The following is a 20,483-nucleotide window of genomic DNA, read 5'->3' on the forward strand; positions in this document are numbered from 1 at the left end:
GCAGGTCTTTCTATGCTTCTCCGATGTGTGCACCACTTCCTATGGTCTCATAATGTTTGCTTACATTCAAATGCCTCTCTGCGTTTAGGCATCACCCAGTGCCGGGCATCCTCCTTGTTTCTAGGTGTTTGCTATTGGCCCAAGTGCTGCTCTCAATGGATAGAGCTTTTTTTTCTGTCTCGGAGCTCTTCGGATATTTGTCAGAAAGTAGGTCTGAGATTTCAAAGCATAACAACTGCTTAATGACATTTCTCTCTTGATTCCAAAATGTTTTCCAGAATGGTTGTACTAATTCCCAGTTCTGTGGATAGCTTAGGACGCCACTCCCAAACCCCTTCTAGCTGGTCTACAAGCTGTCTTGGATCACCTTTGCCACTTTGCTAGATGGAGAGCAACTGAAGGGGCAGCTCAAGATTTCCTTTAAGGGAGCTTTAGTAGCTTCAGGTTATCCCAATATGGAGACCTTATTTATCTTTATTAATTAATTAATTGATTGGTTTATTTATTTATTAAAACCCTCACCTTCCATCTTAGAATCAATATTGTGAATTGGTTGCAAGGCCGAAGGGCAGTAAGGGCTAGGCAAAACAAGGGTGAAGTGACTTGCCCAGGATCACACCTCTAGGAAGTGTCTGAGGTCAAATTTGAACCCAGCACCTTCCATCTCTAGTTCTGGAGCTCAATACATGGAACTACCTAGCTACTCCCTAATATGGAGAATTTAAAATGAGAAGAGTAATTACCGGTTGTTTTGAGGTTATAGAAATTGAACAGAAGTTCTCTAATTTCAGACCCAGGGCTCTTTTCACCCTCTTTTATGAATGGTTTTCCAACCTTTGCCCAAAAATGGAAATATATTTCAAAAGAGCCTTATTATATACTTTCATCTCATTTTTTTAACGTTGTGAAGTAAGTCCTTTAGTTTTGTTGGTAGATAACTTCAATTTAATTAAAACAAATACATGCTGTTCAGGATAATGTGTTTACATAAATTTGGCTTGGCATGCATCATCATAGGCATTCTTTTCATACTTTATCGTTAGTGGCTTGGCTACATCATCAAACATCTGTCTTCTAATTAGGTAAAGTATAGAGCCAGGCTCTCCACATTCCCAACGATCAAAATGTGGTACCTCTTCAACAAGGGAGAATTTATTTTAGCCAAGTGTGAAAAGGCTCCTCCTTTGCATGATGACTCAATTTCTAGAAATAATGCATTTCGTTTCTAATATAATTTGCTTATAATAGGTCTGGGCTGTTTCTTTTGCACATGAAACATTCTTCATGCTTTTGTGCAAGTTAATTATAGAGATGGTGGCAAGAGCCTTGACCCAGCGATTGGAGCATGGCCCCTGTTGCATGCTTGGTGACTTCCAGTGGTGAGGGCTCCTACAGCTTCAAGGTTTAGTTCTCCGTTTGTTAAAAGCTTAATTAAATTTCCTAGCCCCAGTGGCCTACAACTAGCTCCTCAAGCATGCCTTAAGACCATCCTGGACTTCTTCAGTTAGGATGTTTTGTTTTGTTGTTCAGAATAGTTTGTCTACTCCAACTGCCCATCTATGTGGAAATGTAGATGGGCAGATTATAATAATAGTACAGGAGTTTAGGGAGGAGGAAAAGAGGATCAGAAGAGTGAGTCAAGTTCTTTTAAAGCCTTAGAAAAGGATGAATTTGGTTTGAATTTGAGACTATTTGCAAATAATATAAGAAAAATGTTAGTATTGCTTGCTAATCCAACTTCCCATTTAAACATGGACAAAAGAGCATGTGGAATTTCTTAAAGCCTTAGAGAGGACTAAAATTTACTTGAATTTTGGGCTTTTGAATGGCATTAATTTATACTCAAATATTGTCTGAATGCTGCCAAAAATAATTAGAAAATCACTTGTTATAGGTATAGTACTTAAATCCATCTATCAATCCATCCATTCATTCATCTATCATGCATCAAGTTTCTATGAGGTGCCTACAATCCTAGATTCTAGGGATACACAGACAAGAATGACAGTGTCTGCCTTCAGTGAGCTTTCATTGCAAGGTAGGGCTTAGGAGACACAACGATGCCATGCACAGATAAGTAAGCATCAATTCTTGGCATATGGCAACAATCCTTGGCTAAATCAGGAAAGGCTTCTTATGAGAGATGTCATCTGAGCTCTAAAGAAAACGAAACTAGAGATCCTAAGAGGATGAGGTTAGGACATGGTCCATTCCACTTATTATTTCAGTTCATTTTAGTTAACTCTTTAGAATTCACTGAGCAATCTTCATATCAATTGAAGAAAAGCAATAATTTATTCTTTTCCTTTATCTGTGCTTCTTCTCTAAAATTTCTTATTCTTGTCTGATTGCTACAGGTAGTATGCTTAACATTATGTTAAATAGTAATATTGATAGTAGGTATCCTTGCTTTATCCCTGATCTTAGTAAAAGGCCCCCATCTTGTTCTCCAGTATATATAATATTTCCCATTGGATGTAGATAAGTATGTGCACTCCAGTATGATCTCTTTATTAATTTAATATTTATTATTTAATAATTAATTTAAAATTTTAATGGAAATCAATGTTGGATTTCATCGAAAGCCTTTTAAGAATCTATTGATATAATCATTTTTCATTTATATTCTTAACATGGCTTATTGTATTTATGATTTTTAATATGTTGAAGCACTCAGAGTCCCGTACTTCTCTAAACTTCAATTTCCTTCTCTGAAAAATGAAGGAGGTTCCCCTGACTTCTAATGTCCATTCTATCTCTAATTCTAATTTTAAAATTGAAATGACAATTCTAAAATCATGTGACAATTTAATGTAAATGCATAGTGTGATTTTGAGTTTTTGTAGCCACTTAAAGATTCCTCTAGAGAGAATGTCAGAGTTTAGTTTGTCTATTTGCTGGCCTTGCCTGGGTAGGACCAGTTACTAGAAAGCAATAATTCACCTGCCAGCAATTCCTTTGTGAGCAAATTAGGAGATATCCCGAACCATTCCTCTCTGAACATCTAACAATATGAATAACAGATCACATATATTTCTTAGATGAAAACTGTGTGTTGAATGTTTAATAAAAGGATTATGTGTTTATCTTCTGGGTTAAATCTAGATTTATAACCTAGGTTTATAATCTACGTTTTATTTGCCTCTTGAAAATTGTCCATAAAACCCATAACAGAAGAGAGAGTCACCATCATATATTTGATGTAGATTCTTTTGAGATCATAAGATTCTCAATATTGTTCTGTAAGGAACCTCAGAGCCCTTGTAGACAAACCCTCTCATTTGTTCAGATGAGAAAGTTGAAGCCTAGGGAAGTTAAATGTCTTGGGTAAAATCTCACAGGTACTAAATGGCATGGCTGGCATGGGATCCCAAGTGCCCTAACCCCATTTCCAAAGTTCATTCTCTGGTATCATTAGTCCAGATTTATTTAAACCAGCTGGGCATCATCCACCTTACCTTCTGGTTCAGCAATGGCCTTTTCACTTAATTGTGACCTGGCAAGAGAGAGAGGTCGATCATTCATTTTCATCATGGTCCCCTTAACTACCTGAAACACAAACTTCCAGTTATTTTTGCCTTCTCTATTGTATCTCCTGCAGCAGATTATCGTTCTGTCTTCATCCTTGCTTTTGCTTCATTCATTGCCAAGCCATGCTTTTCTTTCTTGATCTTACCCCTCTACCCCTTCCCCTTTTGGGGAAGGGCTTTAAAATAAGGCTAAGGGCACTCTCCTCCCTTTCCCCAAACAACTTTAACCCTTCCCTCCCCTAGAAGTGTCCTTATGGGCGATGCCCCATATCCTACCCCAGTAGTCCTGGGCTACCCTTTATCCCTAGAGAGCTATTCTACTACTAGGCAATGCTGAAATGACTGAACAGCTTGAGTCTAGCTTTGGAATCCATATGAATCCTTTCTGCCATCCCTTATGTACAAAGTACTCACTATTAATGCCCTTTGTGTGACTTTGTTTTTCCAAAAGATCTGAGTGGGAAAAGCTTTGGAGGATACCTTTATATGCCCTCTCTTCATCCCATTGACCCTGTAATAGTGGAAAACACTTTGTAGATTTAGAACTATGGTCTAGTTTTGTTCTATTCCTTAGTGGGATGGAGAAGGCAGAGAAGTCTTTGCTGGAAGACACAAAGCGTTCAGTGGACATGAAGAAGGTGGATCTTACCCCACCCCCCCAAAAAATAGAGGATACCTGGGAGGCTGACTATGACTGAAAAGTATCCCTAGGGGTGAATTCCTAATGGTTTCCTGGGCAAGAGGCCCCAGTCTTTCCCTTCATCTCTTAATTGCAGATCTTTTAAAAAATTCTCTTCCTCCCTTAGTAAAATCTTCGCTTCCCAATTAAAGCCTATTGTTTGATTGAATACTTGATTGACTCCCAGATCAGCTTCTGTGCTGCTTGGGAGGTGGTGGGTTTCCTCCAAGAGGGGAACGACTTGACTATTCCATTGTCCCAAGCAGGAGATATCCTTAGTACTCTGAGGTACAGGGCTGTCTGTCCTTCAGCCATCCAGTATGATGATGGCTTAAACATCAGTTCAGGGACATCTCCCTCCAGTCAGTGAGTCCATCAAACAGTGAGCATTTCATTAGTGGGGCCTATAGAGCCAGAATTGCCTAATCTGGGGGTTCACTTAAGGAAACAATCCCCATCCTCAGTGGCATTATTCCTTAGGAACTGCCTTCTGAGTTCGAAGCAGCCGACAAAGAAGTGAGTGGTTCTTAAAGTGGAGGGAGTAGAGTCACCATGCTAGTATCCATAATGAAAGAGATGTCCAAAGGTTGGGCTGTACCTATTTTGTCTTAATCATAATCACAGGACCAAAACACAGTGGGAAATAAACGTGGGTTTTCAATTTAATTACTTGGGCTTTTAAAGTGATAGCAAGCTCTAAGTTCTTTGTTGTGTGGCAATTATGAGAATAAAAAATCCCAGTTCCTCATTTGCCGAGGATATGAAAAGGAAGTACAAAAGTGAAAATATTTCCTTGGACAATGCTCAGTAGGAAGAGATTTTAATGGAATTCAGTGTTTTAGAAGGCCCTCTTGTGGAGAAAATTTGAATGGTTCGGTAAGCTCCAGTGCCTGTAATAAGTCAGTTCATCACCACCTTCCCATGCTAAGTCAATCAATCAGTCAGTCGGTAGCCATTTATTTAGTGCCTACTATGTGCTAGGCTCTGGGCTAATGGCTCAAGATAAAAATACAAGTAAGGAAGACCTTGTTCTCAAGGAACTTACAGTCTGATGGGGGAGTCCACATAGCAGCTATGTACAAACAAGATCTAGGCAGGATAAATTGGAGATAACCAACAAAAAGAAGGTACCAGAATTAAAGGGGATGGAGAAAGACTTCTCACAGAAAGTTGGATTTTATGTGGGACTTGCTGGAAGTCAGGAGGTAGAGAGAAAGAAGGAAAATAGCCCAGGAATGGGGCATAGAGAGGGAATGTTCTAGAGTCCAGAGAGAAATTGTCTTGTTCAGGGAGCAGCAAGGAGGCTAATGTCATTTGTTCCAGGAGCAGATGGACATGTGGGAGTGTGTTCTGAAAGACCTTGAATGCCAAACATAGGATTTTCTATTTGATCCTGGAGGCAATAGATAGCCATTATTAAGTAGTGGAATGGGTAGGGAGCCAGACTTGGCGAAATTTAACAAATCACATCAGCAATCATTGGGCACTTTGAGTATACACAGGGATAAAAACCTATGTGATAGACAGTGACCCAGTCACTAAGGGGAATTTTAGCCTACTTTGAAATATTTTATTTTAGAACTAAATATCACAGAAACCTTAAATATAAGACAATGTGTTTCAATATAATAGTGTGGGATAGTTATAATGCAGGGATAATTCATTAATCATTCATTAATTAACTAACTTTAATCACACTTTCAACCAAATTTCAGTCTAGTGAAAATTAACCAATGGAATAGAAATCATTCATTTCAGCATGCCCATTTCCTCTCCCACGCATCAAGGTTCCATAATTTTGTCAATAGGGACGTTCTGGCTTCCACTAACATAGATTGCCCCCACCCCACCCCGGACTTCAGCAGGTGCTGTCCCACAGTTGTTATGATGGAAAATGCACCCATCTCCAGCTCCCTTGCTGATGCATCTCTCCACGCTTTCCTAGATGATGTATGCCTATCACTAATCCCAGCTTGCTGCCTGAGTTCCTCCCAGTTTCCTTGTCTATACAGAGTTATGTATATGTTTTCTGGACCCTTTGAATGTAAGAGAGAATGTCTTTTGCCTTTCTCTGTGTCCTCAGTGATTAGCACAATGCCTGGTAATGTACATTTAACAAATGCTAATTGTTTGACTCATCCCTGGCATTTTATATTACCAAATGTGCTTAATAAATCCCTCCAGATCTATTTGAAAGAAGGTACACTGCATCAATGGGATTATTTATTATCATTAACATAATGCTTTTATTTCTCTTTCTTAAGGATGCATTTTGGATATGGCTACTAGCTGTAGGACTAAGTAGTAATTAAGTTATGCATTTCTGTTTCTGAAGCCATATTTGCCTATTACTCAGGTATTGCCTCCGTATTAAATACTATGGTATTCAGACTACGATTCTTTATGGTTTTGTTTCTATTTAAATCCCAAACTGAGGAAGATTCTGCTTGGCAGGGCTTTCCTAATGGCCTTTCCCTTTGCTACCCTACAGGTATGTCGAGAATATCAACGGGGCAATTGTAACCGAGGAGAAAATGACTGCCGATTCGCTCATCCTGCTGACAGTGCCATGATTGATACCAATGACAACACTGTCACTGTGTGCATGGATTACATTAAAGGGAGATGCTCTCGGGAAAAGTGCAAATATTTCCATCCTCCTGCCCATCTACAAGCCAAGATCAAGGCTGCCCAATACCAGGTCAACCAGGCTGCGGCTGCTCAGGCAGCAGCTACTGCAGCTGCTATGGTAAGTCAGGGAAGCAGCTTCTCTTTTCAAAGAAAATTTGAAAGAATAAGTACAATAAGCTACTAGTATATTAATTTTTGTTATACTTTTTAAAAAAGATATTTTGCTGAAGATTTAAGTTTGTTCCCATTGCAGTGGTCTCTTGTGACAATGTGTCAGAGAAGCTCTTAAATGGTTTCAGATTGATTTTTTTTAAAAAATCCTTTATTTAACTTAATTTCTCCTGTTCTGAATCAGAGCTGTAACTAGGACATAAAATCAGTGTTTTGCCCAAAGATGCTGAATTTTGAGGTCTTAGGTATCATTTGCTGCATTTTAGAATGACAGAAACAATAGAGTTTACCACCTACTAAGCTAGAATAATCAGCCAAAAGAGGAAGTTACCAAAAGTTGACTTGAAGGAAATTCCTTCTTCATCCTATCCCACTCTTCCTCCTGTCGTAACTGGGAGTAAGTACCCATTGCATTGACCTTGTTTTTTGGTACTTCCCCAAGGCAAAAACCTTCCTAGTTACAGCTCTGTACCTTCAAGTTGTGAAGTATAAAAAGCGGCATGTTTATTTCAAAATTTAACCATATCACCATCATTCCTGCACTCATTCTAATTGGTCATTCTTTTCCCCTTGGTGTATGCACTTTGTGTACACACCAGGGTTTTTTCCTTCCTAAATCCTGCTTTTTTTAACACTAATGCAGTCTGGAACACTTTAGGAGAACATTAAGAAAATAGTCTTTCTCTAGGATGTTTTAAAAAAATTAATTAACTTTTTTGATTGTTTTGAATAACATTATGACCTAAGAATAGCTGTACGCCTGAAGAAGCTTAAATGTACCATTCTATAGAGTAGAAGGACTACATTACTTCTGAAGGAAACATTCAGGTTAATGATGAAAAGAAAATATTTTCTTAAGGTACATGATAATGTGATCTAATAGCTAATTTTAATAGGTTCCTTCTCTGTTCCTTGCTTAGCTGTTGTTAATATTGTCTTTTTTAATGTAAATACCTAATTTGACATTAAATTATTCATATTAAACATTGTTGTGCGATATTCATAGCCCTGTAAAGTATGAGAGAGTTCTTTTTTCTGTTTCTGGATGGATATTTGAGTGAAAAGAAAATGCAAAAGTTAGACTCTCTCTTCCTATCTCTTCCTTCCACTCTTCTTTCTGTTAGAATATCTTGTTTGTAATTAACTACATAGAGGTTGTATCCTCACAATAACAACTTAGTAGTGCCTTTATTGTGCATGCTTAGTCTTGTTATTCGTTGTATATGGCATTCCGATGATTTGTTTTTTTATTTGTTTTTTTCTCACCTACCCAAAAATGCACTGCTGCCCCCATGATGCACCTCTGCTTGCTGTTTATGTTAATGCGCTTGAACCCCACTGGCCCATTGCCATCATGTGCTCGCTGCCTGCTAATTAAGACTCAGTCGGCTGTCAAATCACTGAAGCGACCCCTCGAGGCAACCTTTGACCTGGTACTATGACCTTTCACCTTTTAGCTTGGCATGTAGCTTTATTGTAGATACGAGTTTTTTTTTTTTAATTATTTAAAAAAAAATAAATATTCCTTTTTTTTTTCTGTTGTAAAGTTTTAAAATACAATGGAAAACTGAGTGTGGTTTCCTGAAATGATTAGTGGGGGAAAAGTACAATGTAAATCCATGTCGGTCTACCAACCAACCAAAGATTCGTAAAGCCCATTGGCCCACATTCAGTTTAAGCGCATTGTAAGATGCTCTGGTGAGAAACTGGAGGTAGCGGTGAGCGCTCTCCTTCTCACCCACTCTGGATGGATCATCGGTCTGGTTGGCATGGCTTTAGGGAGGCGCATAGGCAGCGGCCACTAGGGGGCGCAGGGGTAAGGGACCTGCATGCCCCAGAACAGCATGCATGTGGAGGTAGCATTGGGGGCGGGGCAGAGGGGGCGTGTGGAGCCTTGAGCTGGCCGGGCGCGGGCTCCCCTTTCAGAAAGACCATGATTAACCTCGCTTGGGTTTGTGGATCCTCCCGGAGCTGGCAGTACGGCCCCTCTTTTATTTTTTTTTCCCAAATAATGGCTTCCTACCGTAAGCCTGAAGCATTGTATAACTCGAAGCACTTTAGTTCATAATAACATACGGCTCCAACATGTTTTCTTTTACTAGCGTGTGTTTATTTTTTTCTTAGACTAAATAAAGTAATGCTTCCTTTAAAGCTTTTATCTTGCTTTTTTTTTTTTATTTTGGTTAGTTAAGTCCGCTCTGCTGCTTGCTTGCTCATGGAAAAAAAGATGGTGCTCGCTAACGATTTGAGCCTTTACTGATTTTTGTCTTTTTTCTTTTCTTTTTTTTACTGGTCTTTGTTTTTTATACTCATTCACCACACAGGGAATCCCTCAAGCTGTTCTTCCCCCATTACCAAAGAGGCCTGCTCTTGAAAAAACCAACGGTGCCACGGCAGTCTTTAATACTGGTATTTTCCAATACCAGCAGGCTCTCGCCAACATGCAGTTACAACAGCATACAGCCTTTCTCCCACCAGGTAAGGAGCTGGGGCTTTGCCGACAGACAGTCGCCAAGACCGTGCTGTAGCTCAGCTGCTCAGACTATGGACCGAAGCGACAGCTAGATTCACATCCAGGTTTTCGGGACTAGACCAAGCCAAATGGGAAAGCCCTGCTTTGGCATGATTGGTCAGTAAAAGAGCAATGACTGCCTCTCGTCCTGATTTTTCATGAGCTGATTGCTGGGGAATTTAATGCCTTCTGGACTCTATGAAACGAGTTTAGGGTCTTTTTTTAAATGAAATTTAACTGAAACTCTAATCTCCTTTTCCTCTCTCCTTAACATCCAAGTGGCTTTTTAAGAAAAAAACAAACAAACAAACAAACAAAAAAAAACATAGACTTTCTTACTCCAAGATTTACACTGATCCCATAATTGTTCACTAGGAGTATATGAAGTAGCCCCTTGTCCAGGCGTTGATTTTCCCACTTTCCTTTCTCTCTCGAAAGGTAGGTGGAGAAAGGTTGACGAGAAATGGCATGAGATGTCCCATAAGTCTGCAATGGATTCAATCAGCCGATTGCCTTAAATGTGTTACTTCCTGCACTTCCCTAAGTAGCCCAAGAGTTTTTACCCTTTTTCCCTATTTGTCCTCTGTGAATAGATCAAACCGGGATCTCGGGCAATTTCAAATTTGCCTACAGATATAAACTGTCTGTCAAGATAATTTTCCTTCAAAAGTTAGAACTCAAACAGACTCTCATTTCCCCCCATTCAAACAGTTGAAACTATAAATGAACTTTAGAAAATGAATCCATTTTCCCACCATAATTCCACTCAGTTTTTTTTTTCAGAAATATTTATTCATTTATTCCCAAAACATGTCATTTGTGATGTTGGACTTTCCTTAAAATAAATGTGGGTTTATTATAGCCAAAATAAGGATTTAGTAAATAGAGGGCTTATCCTACGTGTGGAAAAACCGAGTCGGGGGCTGTGTGTCCGTGGTAAAATCACCTTCCATCTCAGTGCCTCCAGGCAACATTCTGCGTAGGTAGAACAAGTACCCATCTTCATTGATGGAGGGAATTTCCTCCCTGGAAATTCTCTATACCAATGAAGTCATAGGTCCAATTTAAAAAATAAGTCATAGATGTAGAAATAGACTAGTGTGTATATGTGTACACACACACACACACAACCCAGTTTCAAAATTACAGATTAATTGAGGTACTCACGAATGACAATTCTAATTGCTTTCATGTCCTCTAGGCTATTGGTTTAAATAGGGAATAGCTATAAACAAATTAAAATTGTGTTTTAATTTCCTCTTACTATGCATCTCACATCAGAAACCCTCATGTCCAGACACATAAACCTGCATTGCAGTAAAAGAAATTACAATTAAAAAATTAAAATAAAATCAGCAAGGGTCGGATCTTTAGCCATAACAGCTACATAAATAGGTTGGAGCACAGACAACTGAATTCTAGGTTTAATAAAGTGTTTCCTATCATAGATTTTGCTCACACAGAATGCTTTTTTTTAATTAAATTTGAGAAGTAACACTTTTAATGGCTTACATCCTACTTCCCACATGGAGGTTCATATAGATGGTTTATTTCAATCCTCTAGAGCAATTAAAGTTCTCCAGTTCTAAAATTGGGTAGGAGAGCAACAGAGGTAGAACCGCAGGTCAGGAAAGGATTCAAGATTTGAGTCCATTTTTCAACCATCCATTTACTGTCAATATCCTTCCTGTGTATACTACAAGAAAGATACTACTGATAGAAGATGCTTTAAGCTTCTTGCCCTGAGACATTCGGTTAAACTCAAATTGTCCCACCAGTATTCCCATTCGTTCCACTTCAGTGTTCCTTTATTGCCCCATTTTCCTCTTTCCTTGCCAATATACAATTAGGATATAGTTTTTAAAAATCAGAGAGGCAGTTGAGTGCAGTGGATTTCTGGGTAACCCTAGGAAGGTCCCGACAGTTCTCGGGGCAAACAACCAGCTCTGAGATTCTAAATCACAGAAAAGGTGCCAGCCTGTACCAGTCCCGAAAGGCCCCTTACCTGAGAGTTTGCCATAGTAGCTAAATGATAGGTCCAGTCCCTGTCTAAAAATCAGAACAGACAAAAATGATTTTAAAATAAACATTCCTAATTTGGAACTTAAATGAAGGGAAAATGGATTTCAAATGGCAATTTTGCCCTCAGTTGGACTTTAAGCAGGAAATATGCTTTTTCCTCCCTTCTTGTTAACCATTCAACCCACTGGAAGCAAAGAAGACTATTAAGGGTCTTTCCCAGGGGGTTATTTCATTGGTTAGTGGGTCCTACAACATTAGGTTTTCCTTTTGGTGAATTAAGGCCGCAAGCAAGTATTCTCCTTGCTGCCTTGTGTTCATCTGCTGCTGATCCCTCTCCGAAGTGTCTGCATTTATTGTAATCTTCATGGCGATGACAAACCAGAAGAAAATTTGAACTGGAAAGCTTTACACTCCTCTATTAGAAAGAGATTGCAAAGTGAACTTTTTTAGCATGCAAAGCTAATTATGCATGGAATGATATAATACAGTAGGCAAATTACAATGTGGAAATAGACGTAGAATAATTAAAAACATCTAATATTCCAGGAAATGCCCCCTTCTCTGGGTGTACCCCCCCTCCACCAGAGGAATTAGAACTAATGAATTCCCGCTCTCCTCCCCACAGCCTTACGTGTAGCTTGTGGTTTGGTCTTGCCTTAGCTCCTGAAACATTATTACCAGAATAAATCACTTCTGTATCTATTTTCTTCAGGAAGGGTAACATCTCTGAAGCTTTGCAACACCGAATAGTGAGACGTAATCCCCCAGACACTGTTTATAGGATAATCCTTTATATATATGCATATATGTAATACATATATATATATATATATATATATATATATATATATATATATATATATATATGTAAGCTTATAGCATAATCTTACTCTACCTTGGTAAATATTTCCCCGGATGCACAGCCAGCACTTCTGGCTTTTCTAACGTCCAGCCAGCTCCTGTCATGAACAAGAGTCTGGACACGCCTCCTTTTCTGCCCCCCAGCTGGCTGACTCCCTCATCACATAGGCTCCACTTGACCTTGTAGCCATCCTGCAGAAGAGGAGAGAGCAGAGGAAGCAAGGGACGCAGGGAGAAATGGCATCTATTCCTGGAGCTCAGAATGCATTTCCCCATAAAAACCTTTTGAAACCTAATGTTCCTTCGATTTCTACTGGAAGGACCCTTTGATGCTGTCCCAAATGGCTCCTTTTTTCTGTATGGAAAGTGAGGACCAGAGAGATTAATTGGGCTCTCTGTAGTGTTAAAGGGATTAAGGAGCAAGGCAGAAATTTGAACCCAGGGCTTCAGATTACAAATCAAATACTGTTCCTCTTCACATACTTTGACTGTCAGAGTTCTAACGCCTTTGCAGGGCTTTGTCGCAGGCAGCAGAGTGAGACCTGGTGGGGAGGCAGAAAATCGGGCCCCCAGACAGGGGGACACCCCTTTCGAGTCATGTGACCTCTTTCTCAACCAGGACTTTTTTACATTTAAAATAAGACTAATAATCCTTGGACAGACCAATTTATTGGGCCATATCATATGAGAAAATTATTTTGTAACCATAAAGCAGTATGCCAATGAGATTATGACAACAAGTCAATAATAATCTATTTCTATGCTATCTTAAACTTTACCAACAGCTATTATTTCTACTCTTATTATTCATTTGCAATATGAATTAATGTATTTTTGTGAGGTCATCTAAGGATGTAAGACCTTGTATAAAATGGTTTCTGCGGGGAAAATGCCTTCTGACGCCCAAACCATCATGGGACACCCATGAGGACATGGAGATGAGCTTTCTTTCTTCTCCTTTAGTTGTGAAGACAGCCCAATTGCTGCTCTTCTAGCTGTAGCCACACTCATTTGATATTTCCACTGATTATATATACATATATACATACATATGTATATATACACATATACATGTACATGTGTTATATATTTATATTTAAACCCTTCCCTTCTGTCTTAGAATCAATATTGATTCTAAAGCAGAAGAAAGGTAAAAGCTAGGCAAGAGGGGTATAGTGACCTGTCCAAGGTCACCCAGCTAGGGAGTATCTGGAGACAGATTTGAACCCAGGACCTCCTATCTCTGAGCCTGATTCTAAATGCCCCTTCCTTGATTCTGAAGGACTCCATTAGAAAATGCTTTTCTTTTTTTTTTTAATTCTTATCTTCTGTCTTAGAATCAATACTAAATATAGATTCTAAGGCAGAAGAGTGGTTAAGGGCTAGACAATGGGAGTTAAGTGACTTGCCCAGGGTCACACAGCTGGGATGTGTCTGAGGTCAGATTTGAACCCAGGACCTTCTGTCTCTGGGCCTAACTCTCCATCCACTGAGCCACCCAACTGCCCCCAGCAAATGCTTTTCCAAGGAAAATTGACCGTAGTTCCTCCTAGCAGTTCATATTTACGATGGGAGATGCTGAGTTTTAAGGTAGAAAAATAACGTAATTTGATTTTTTTTTTTGACCCAGTTGCTTAATAGTCTCTCTTTTAACAAAAGTCATTCTGCAGATGGGAAAATGCCTATTCCTGGAGGGTTTTTTTAAAAAAGCAAATTAGATTTTTTTTCCTGCTCATGTGTCAAAGAAAATAAAACAGAGGACTGCCTGGTATTCATCCTATTTTCTTTGACATGTGCTGAGGGAAGGATTTGTGAGTAATGATGGCAAGGCCTGATCCGCTCACTGCGTAATCTCCCCTGTGTTCCCCCAAGCATGCGTCCTCAGGCTTGCATCGAAGTCCGGTCACTATGGGAGGTATCATAAACTCAGCAAAATGTCCACATTGCTCTGGAGAGTCCGGGGGTCCTGGGACCGAGCTTCTGCAGAGCCCCTGCATTCTCTCCCGGGGCACGAGCCCTCCCTGAAGGGCTCGGATCTGTGTGCGACTCAGTTTCCTTTTATTGTCCTCTCTTGAAATTCTCCACTGGAGGAAACGCAGACTGTGTTTTTGACTTTTTGCTCAGCTTATGCTGCATGGTGTCCTCACATCTTAGTTCACGAGGGTAGAGAATGATTGCCTTCCCTTCCACCACCCCCACTAACCCCACTCCCTGCACAGCCCATGCCCAGGTGATGTGTCTGTCATGCAAGGCCCCAAGGACCCAGGATAAGGAAGGAAGCCCGTCGGGACCCCCTTCCTCCTGCCCATGCTGGGAAGCCCATCATTCCGTCTGTGGTGCTCTTTAGGGTGACCTCGGGAATTATTTAGCTTAAGCTCCATGCAAAGGAAGAGTTTCATGCATTATTATCCCTGTCTACCCAGATCCAGGAAAGCCAGCCATTCTCTGTGTGTCCTTTGGACAGTAGCTGGGAGAGGTCTGGGTTCCCCGCGCCCCAGCGTGGAGTGCTGGACTGGGGAAGGGGGCACAGAGTGTGCTAGCCCCCCTCCTCCTGGCTCCGAGGCTCCCCTTGAGAGCAGACCTCCCTTATCACTCCCTGGGCCATTGTATGATTGGATTGTGCTGATGGTTACATGCCACTGTTCCCATAATAACATTTTTTTTATTTCTTCTTTGTTCCAATGAATTTCCTAATTACACGTGTGATGGGATGTTTTAATTCTTTTCCCTTTCAAATCCACCTTCCTGTTGCAATGCATGATGGGCAGGCTCAATCTTGTGCATGACACCCGCTACAAGTGTTGGTAGGTGCCAGCTTCATTTCTCGATTATCTTCAACTGGGGTATGCCTCCCAGCCCCTCAAAATCCACTGCTAGTTAACCCGTGGGGCTCGTGGGCAAAACCATCCCCCTTGCACTAACACCTGTCAATTAAACGTGATTGTTTCTTTAATTGACGTGGATCAATTCAATCCAGCCATGGTGGTTTCCTTCCCATGCCATAGGGGGCTTTTTTGGTCATTTCTGGTGGATTTTGATCGGACTGTGAGTTCTGGTATTTTTTAAAAATCTATCTCATAAAAGTAATGTATTTGTGTTATCGTTATAGTTGTTAATATGTAATAGACTTGTAGTCAAATGGTGTCTACATGCTTAGTAAACACCTCTGTTTTCACGGAGATTTTGAATGTCTAAATGTGAGCTCATTTTAAGTTTCTTAAGTTGACTTAGCCAAATAAAGCTGTTGTGTTGTTTTCCTGATTTGATGGTAACAAGCTTTTTTTTCCCCTTTTTTTCTCTTTCATTTTTCCCTCCCTCTTTCCCCCTTCCCCGTGTCCTCTCCCTCCCTGGAATGTTGTCCTGCTTTGCACTGTGATTGCATGTCATTTGCTGGTGACGATGCCTCGTCACGTGGCTTAACTGCTGTGGTAAATGCCCTGCCCGATGGTCCTCCCCACGTTACCATGGTTTCCATGCTGCTACACTCTTCTGTATGTTTGCTTATATGATTTTCCCTCCGAAAGTTCCCATGGTGCACGGTGCTACGCCAGCCACTGTGTCCGCTGCAACAACATCCGCCACAAGTGTACCCTTCGCTGCAACAGCCACAGCCAACCAGGTTTGCTAATTTACAGCTTTGTTTCTTAAATTTAAAAAAAAAAGAAAGAAAACGACTCTAATGGGGCTCAGTCCAACAGCCCTTACGCACTTGGAGATCCCATTGAGGTCAGTGGGAACCATATGTCCGTGAGGGCTGTGGGGGTGCTTTCGATAAGCATGGGGGTTTCAAATGTTCTTCTTGTTGGCCTATAACTTCCCTCTGTGATGAGCGGCAGAATGCTTCTGTACCTTGGCCCAGAGTCCCAAGGGTGTTGCAGCTCCATTCCTAAAGCTACAGAAATTGGATTTACACTAGCATTTCTGACTTGGTCTAAACATTTCATGCAGAGATTCCGAGCACCATATGTAGTGACTTGAGGGTGTTCTTCCAAGTGCACATGATGAGAAATTCATTTGGTGTAGACTGTCTTTCGGTTCATACCCACTCTGTTCTTCAAAGAAAGAGTAGGGAAAGAGATGAGTACCCAGATCAATTCTTCATGCCACAAATGACCACACTTGTAAACTGAGTTCTTTAAAAATAAGCGGGCAGGTCCACTAGATGCGTTGAAGGGCTGCCCGTTCAACAGTATTGATGAGGTTTTATATAGCACCTCTTATGAGATTTAGGGAATCTCTAGGCATGGAGGGGAAGACTCCTACCTTAAGGAGTCCTTAATATGCAACAGAAAGTTATGCCAAGAGAAGTATATACACTGCATTCTCACCCACTGCTAATCATCAAAACTGAAAGAATTATGGAATGAAAATGGTGGCCTGCCCTTTGAAAGCAAAGGTCTCTGTGCCCCAAATTTGCATTTCATGATGGAGCAACTTCATGAAGGACAGAACATAGTGATTGAAAGTCGCTAACTGCTTACATTGGTGAGCTTCTGTGCTTTTGTTTGGTTGCAAAAATACCTTCTGGCTGCTCATTGGGAAAGCAAAGTTCCATAGGAAAAGCCCAATTTAGACAAAATTTATACCCACACACCATTATAGACCTCTTGTATTTCCAGGCAAGATGCAGGTAGATGTACTTGATAAGAGCTACTGTCCCTTGGACACACATATTTTATAGAGGAAAACTGATGTCAATTTGAAGGTCATAAGAGTGATGGGCTATTGGTAGGAGTAGTCACCTATTGGATTGTACAGTACCTGGCATACCTTCAGACTGTAACTGGGGTGGGGGGAAGGCTTTGTCACAGGACACTGAATTTACTAAGTGCTGAGTGAGCTTGCTATATGAAAAAGAAGTTTTATAACTACTTAGCATGAATAATTCACTCATTGAGGAAGCTACCAGGGAATGAGGTCCTTTCAACTTTTTCCCCCACCACTCAACCCCATCTTCCCCACAGCCTCCATCGAAGGTGCACTTTAGACCACTGGATGCAGGCATAATCTGCAGAACCTTGCCCCAGATTCCAAATTTCTCCATTATATCTCTTTACCCATAACAAATGATGCCAAAATAGTAGTAAAATCATTTTTATTTTTCCCCCAACACTCTATGCACAGAAAGATCTTGTAGTTTCAACAAAGCTTGAAATATTTCTTAGCAAAGAAACATCTTTCTTTCTTTCTTTCTTTCTTTCTTTCTTTCTTTCTTTCTTTCTTTCTTTCTTTCTTCACACAAAAATCTTATAGTTTCAACAAAGCTTGAAATATTTCTTAGCAAAGAAACTTTTTCTTTCTTTCTTTCTTTCTTTCTTTCTTTCTTTCTTTCTTTCTTTCTTTCTTTCTTTCTTTCTTTCTTTCTTTCTTTCTTTCTTTCTTTCTTTCTTTCTTTCTTTCTTTCTTTCTTTCTTTCTTTCTTTCTTTCTTTCTTCCTTCCTTCCTTCCTTCCTTCCTTCCTTCCTTCCTTTCTTTCTGTCTTTCTTTCTGTCTTTCTTTCTGTCTTTCTTTCTATCTTTCTGTCTTTTTGTCTGTCTTTCTTTCTTTCTTTCTTTCTTTCTTTCTTTCTTTCTTTCTTTCTTTCTTTCTTTCTGTCTTTTTGTCTGTCTTTCTTTCTTTCTTTCTTTCTTTCTTTCTTTCTTTCTTTCTTTCTTTCTTTCTTTCTTTCTTTCTTTCTTTCTTTCTTTCTTTCTTTCTTTCTTTCTTTCTTTCTTTCTTTCTTTCTTTCTTTCTTTCTTTCTTTCTTTCTTTCTTCCTTCCTTCCTTTCTTTCTTTCTTTCTGTCTTTCTTTCTGTCTTTCTTTCTATCTTTCTGTCTTTCTGTCTTTTTGTCTGTCTGTCTTTCTTTCTTTCTTTCTTTCTGTCTTTCTTTCTGTCTTTTTGTCTTTCTTTCTTTCTTTCTTTCTTTCTTTCTTTCTTTCTTTCTTTCTTCCTTCCTTCCTTCCTTCCTTCCTTCCTTCCTTCCTTCCTTCCTTCCTTCCTTCCTTCCTTCCTTCCTTCCTTCCTTCCTTCCTTCCTTCCTTCCTTCCTTCCTTCCTTCCTTCCTTCCTTCCTTCCTTCCTTCCTTCCTTCCTTCCTTCCTTCCTTCTTTTAAAAATTACATTTTGTCACAATACTTTCCCCTCACCTCCAATTCTGCCAAGCCATTACACTCATTTACAAGAATGCTAGCTGGGGCATATGTGGCATTTCAGGCAGTAATCTATAGAGGATATTTCTTAATGCATCTAAAGTGGCTTGTTTACCGTAACAAAGAATGAATCGAAATGTCTTCATCCCATGTGCCATGTATGACTGCAGAATTGCTGGTGTAAGCAGAATCACAGCAAAACAAATCTTCATATTCCCTTTTCCATCTGAGCTCTAGTGACATTTATTTGGTTTTATTTTTTTGCATTTTGCTATGACCATTTCACGCATAACCTTCTTGAGCTCCTCATAATATGGTGAAATATTGCAACCCCCAAATGGAAAGATAGATATACATATATATCTACTCATATATATGTTATATCTACATATACATACTGATGTATATGCTTCCAGTGCATTAGCAATGCTGGGGAATATCCAGTGCTACAAAATATAACCTGCATGCATGTAGAAAGTTCACTCTGGCCCTTCATCGGTATTGATTGGTATTGAAGGTCCTTGGTATATTTCTGCAGTCCCATTCTTGATGCTTCTACACTGTTGGGTACAACATCCTGTCCTGCAACAGCAGGAAAAATGGTATGAGAAGCTTCATTTTGTTTGGAGCCCATTTTGGTGCTACTTGCTGATGCTATTGATGATGTGTCAAGATGTCATTTGAAGGATGAGGAGCCAAGGAGAAATCAAGCCAGTTGCCCCCAGCAGAATAGATAGCAAACACCTAAAGGACACCCATGCCTTTACAGAGTGTTTTAAACACTGAGGAAAATGCTTTCATGTTTCTCATCTCCTTTTTGTACTCCCAGCTACCTAAAGGAATCTGCAGGCCAAGGAGTATTTTCTCCATTTTTATGGATGAGGAAATTTAGATTAGGACAGACTAAGAGACAAAGTCACACAGTAAGGGAAAAATCTGAAGAGTCAAGAGGAAATCCCCTTTTTCTAATAGGCTATGCTTTCTGTTACAGTTTAGCTTATTCAATTTTTGTTTGATGGGGAGGTGAAAGTACAAAGTTCACAGCTCTCTGAATTGCATCTATTTTTAACGCATTGTTTCTCACTTCTTTTACTACTGTGGTTCTGTTTAAAATATAACAAAACATGCAGTTGAGATATCAAAAGAGTTCTTTTGAAATTTCCCTTTGAAGCCCGTCTAGAACCTTGAGTGGCGATCCTTTTCTTGACTTGACTGGGATTGGGGGAGTAAATTCCACAGCCACTGTACTCTCCCTGTCATTAACTTTCATCCAGACTTACTCCACCACATTCAGCTCCTCCAAGGTGAGCGGGTGCTCTGGGTCATTGATGGACCGGATCAGGCGTGAGCAGAGAGTGAAGGAAAACTGTACAATTTGGAAACATTTGCAGACACATTCAGGACATGGGATGTCTGAAATTGGACACACCATTTAAGCAAAACATTCTTACTTCTCATCATTTTCCAAGTCAAGGAAATTCCAGATGGGTGTAGGCCAACAAAAAGGGACCGCACTGCATGAACTTTTGTAATTTAACTTCTTTGACTTCCTAAACAACTGTTAACACTTACCTACATTTGTGGAGTAGTACTTAACACAATGATTTGTTAAACAGTGAAAAACTTCAGTTGCTACTTTGGCATTCAAGTTGATGTTAACTTATTGTTATATTGGTTAAGAACTATCACCTCGCAGCTGAACTTCACTTTTCTTATAACTTAATAATGATGAAATGTTTATCTCGCTTGGTTGTTGGCTGGCTTGCATGGGTCATTCATTAAAAAAATTTTTTATTTGCTAGATACCCATAATATCTGCCGAACATCTGACTAGCCACAAGTATGTTACCCAGATGTAGAATTTTCATCACCAAACAGTAAGTTTCTCATCTGCTATATGTAGTTGTGTATTGCCTGTAATTTTTTAAGATAACATGAACATAAGATG

The 20,483-nt window shown here is 39.8% G+C and overlaps 1 protein-coding gene across 29 annotated transcripts in view; it reads left to right on the top strand.

Moving 5' to 3' along the window:
- The window catches only part of MBNL1 (muscleblind like splicing regulator 1), a 276,473-nt gene that overhangs the window by 249,164 nt on the left and 6,826 nt on the right, over positions 1-20,483 (top strand). For 21 of the 29 annotated variants that reach the window (XM_056807900.1, XM_007502353.3, XM_056807914.1 and 18 more), the window contains 6 exons: positions 6,701-6,958; positions 8,391-8,444; positions 9,336-9,489; positions 15,175-15,210; positions 15,931-16,025; positions 20,338-20,412. In XM_056807900.1, coding sequence (XP_056663878.1) covers positions 6,701-6,958; positions 8,391-8,444; positions 9,336-9,489; positions 15,175-15,210; positions 15,931-16,025; positions 20,338-20,394 — 654 coding nt within the window. In that variant the 3' untranslated portion in view covers positions 20,395-20,412. The remainder of the gene's footprint in view (positions 1-6,700; positions 6,959-8,390; positions 8,445-9,335; positions 9,490-15,174; positions 15,211-15,930; positions 16,026-20,337; positions 20,413-20,483) is intronic. The other 8 variants (XM_001364022.5, XM_056807902.1, XM_007502354.3 and 5 more) reach the window with 6 other exon arrangements.

This window comes from Monodelphis domestica, chromosome 8 (genome assembly GCF_027887165.1).
Source record: "Monodelphis domestica isolate mMonDom1 chromosome 8, mMonDom1.pri, whole genome shotgun sequence".
Taxonomy (NCBI): domain Eukaryota; kingdom Metazoa; phylum Chordata; class Mammalia; order Didelphimorphia; family Didelphidae; genus Monodelphis; species Monodelphis domestica.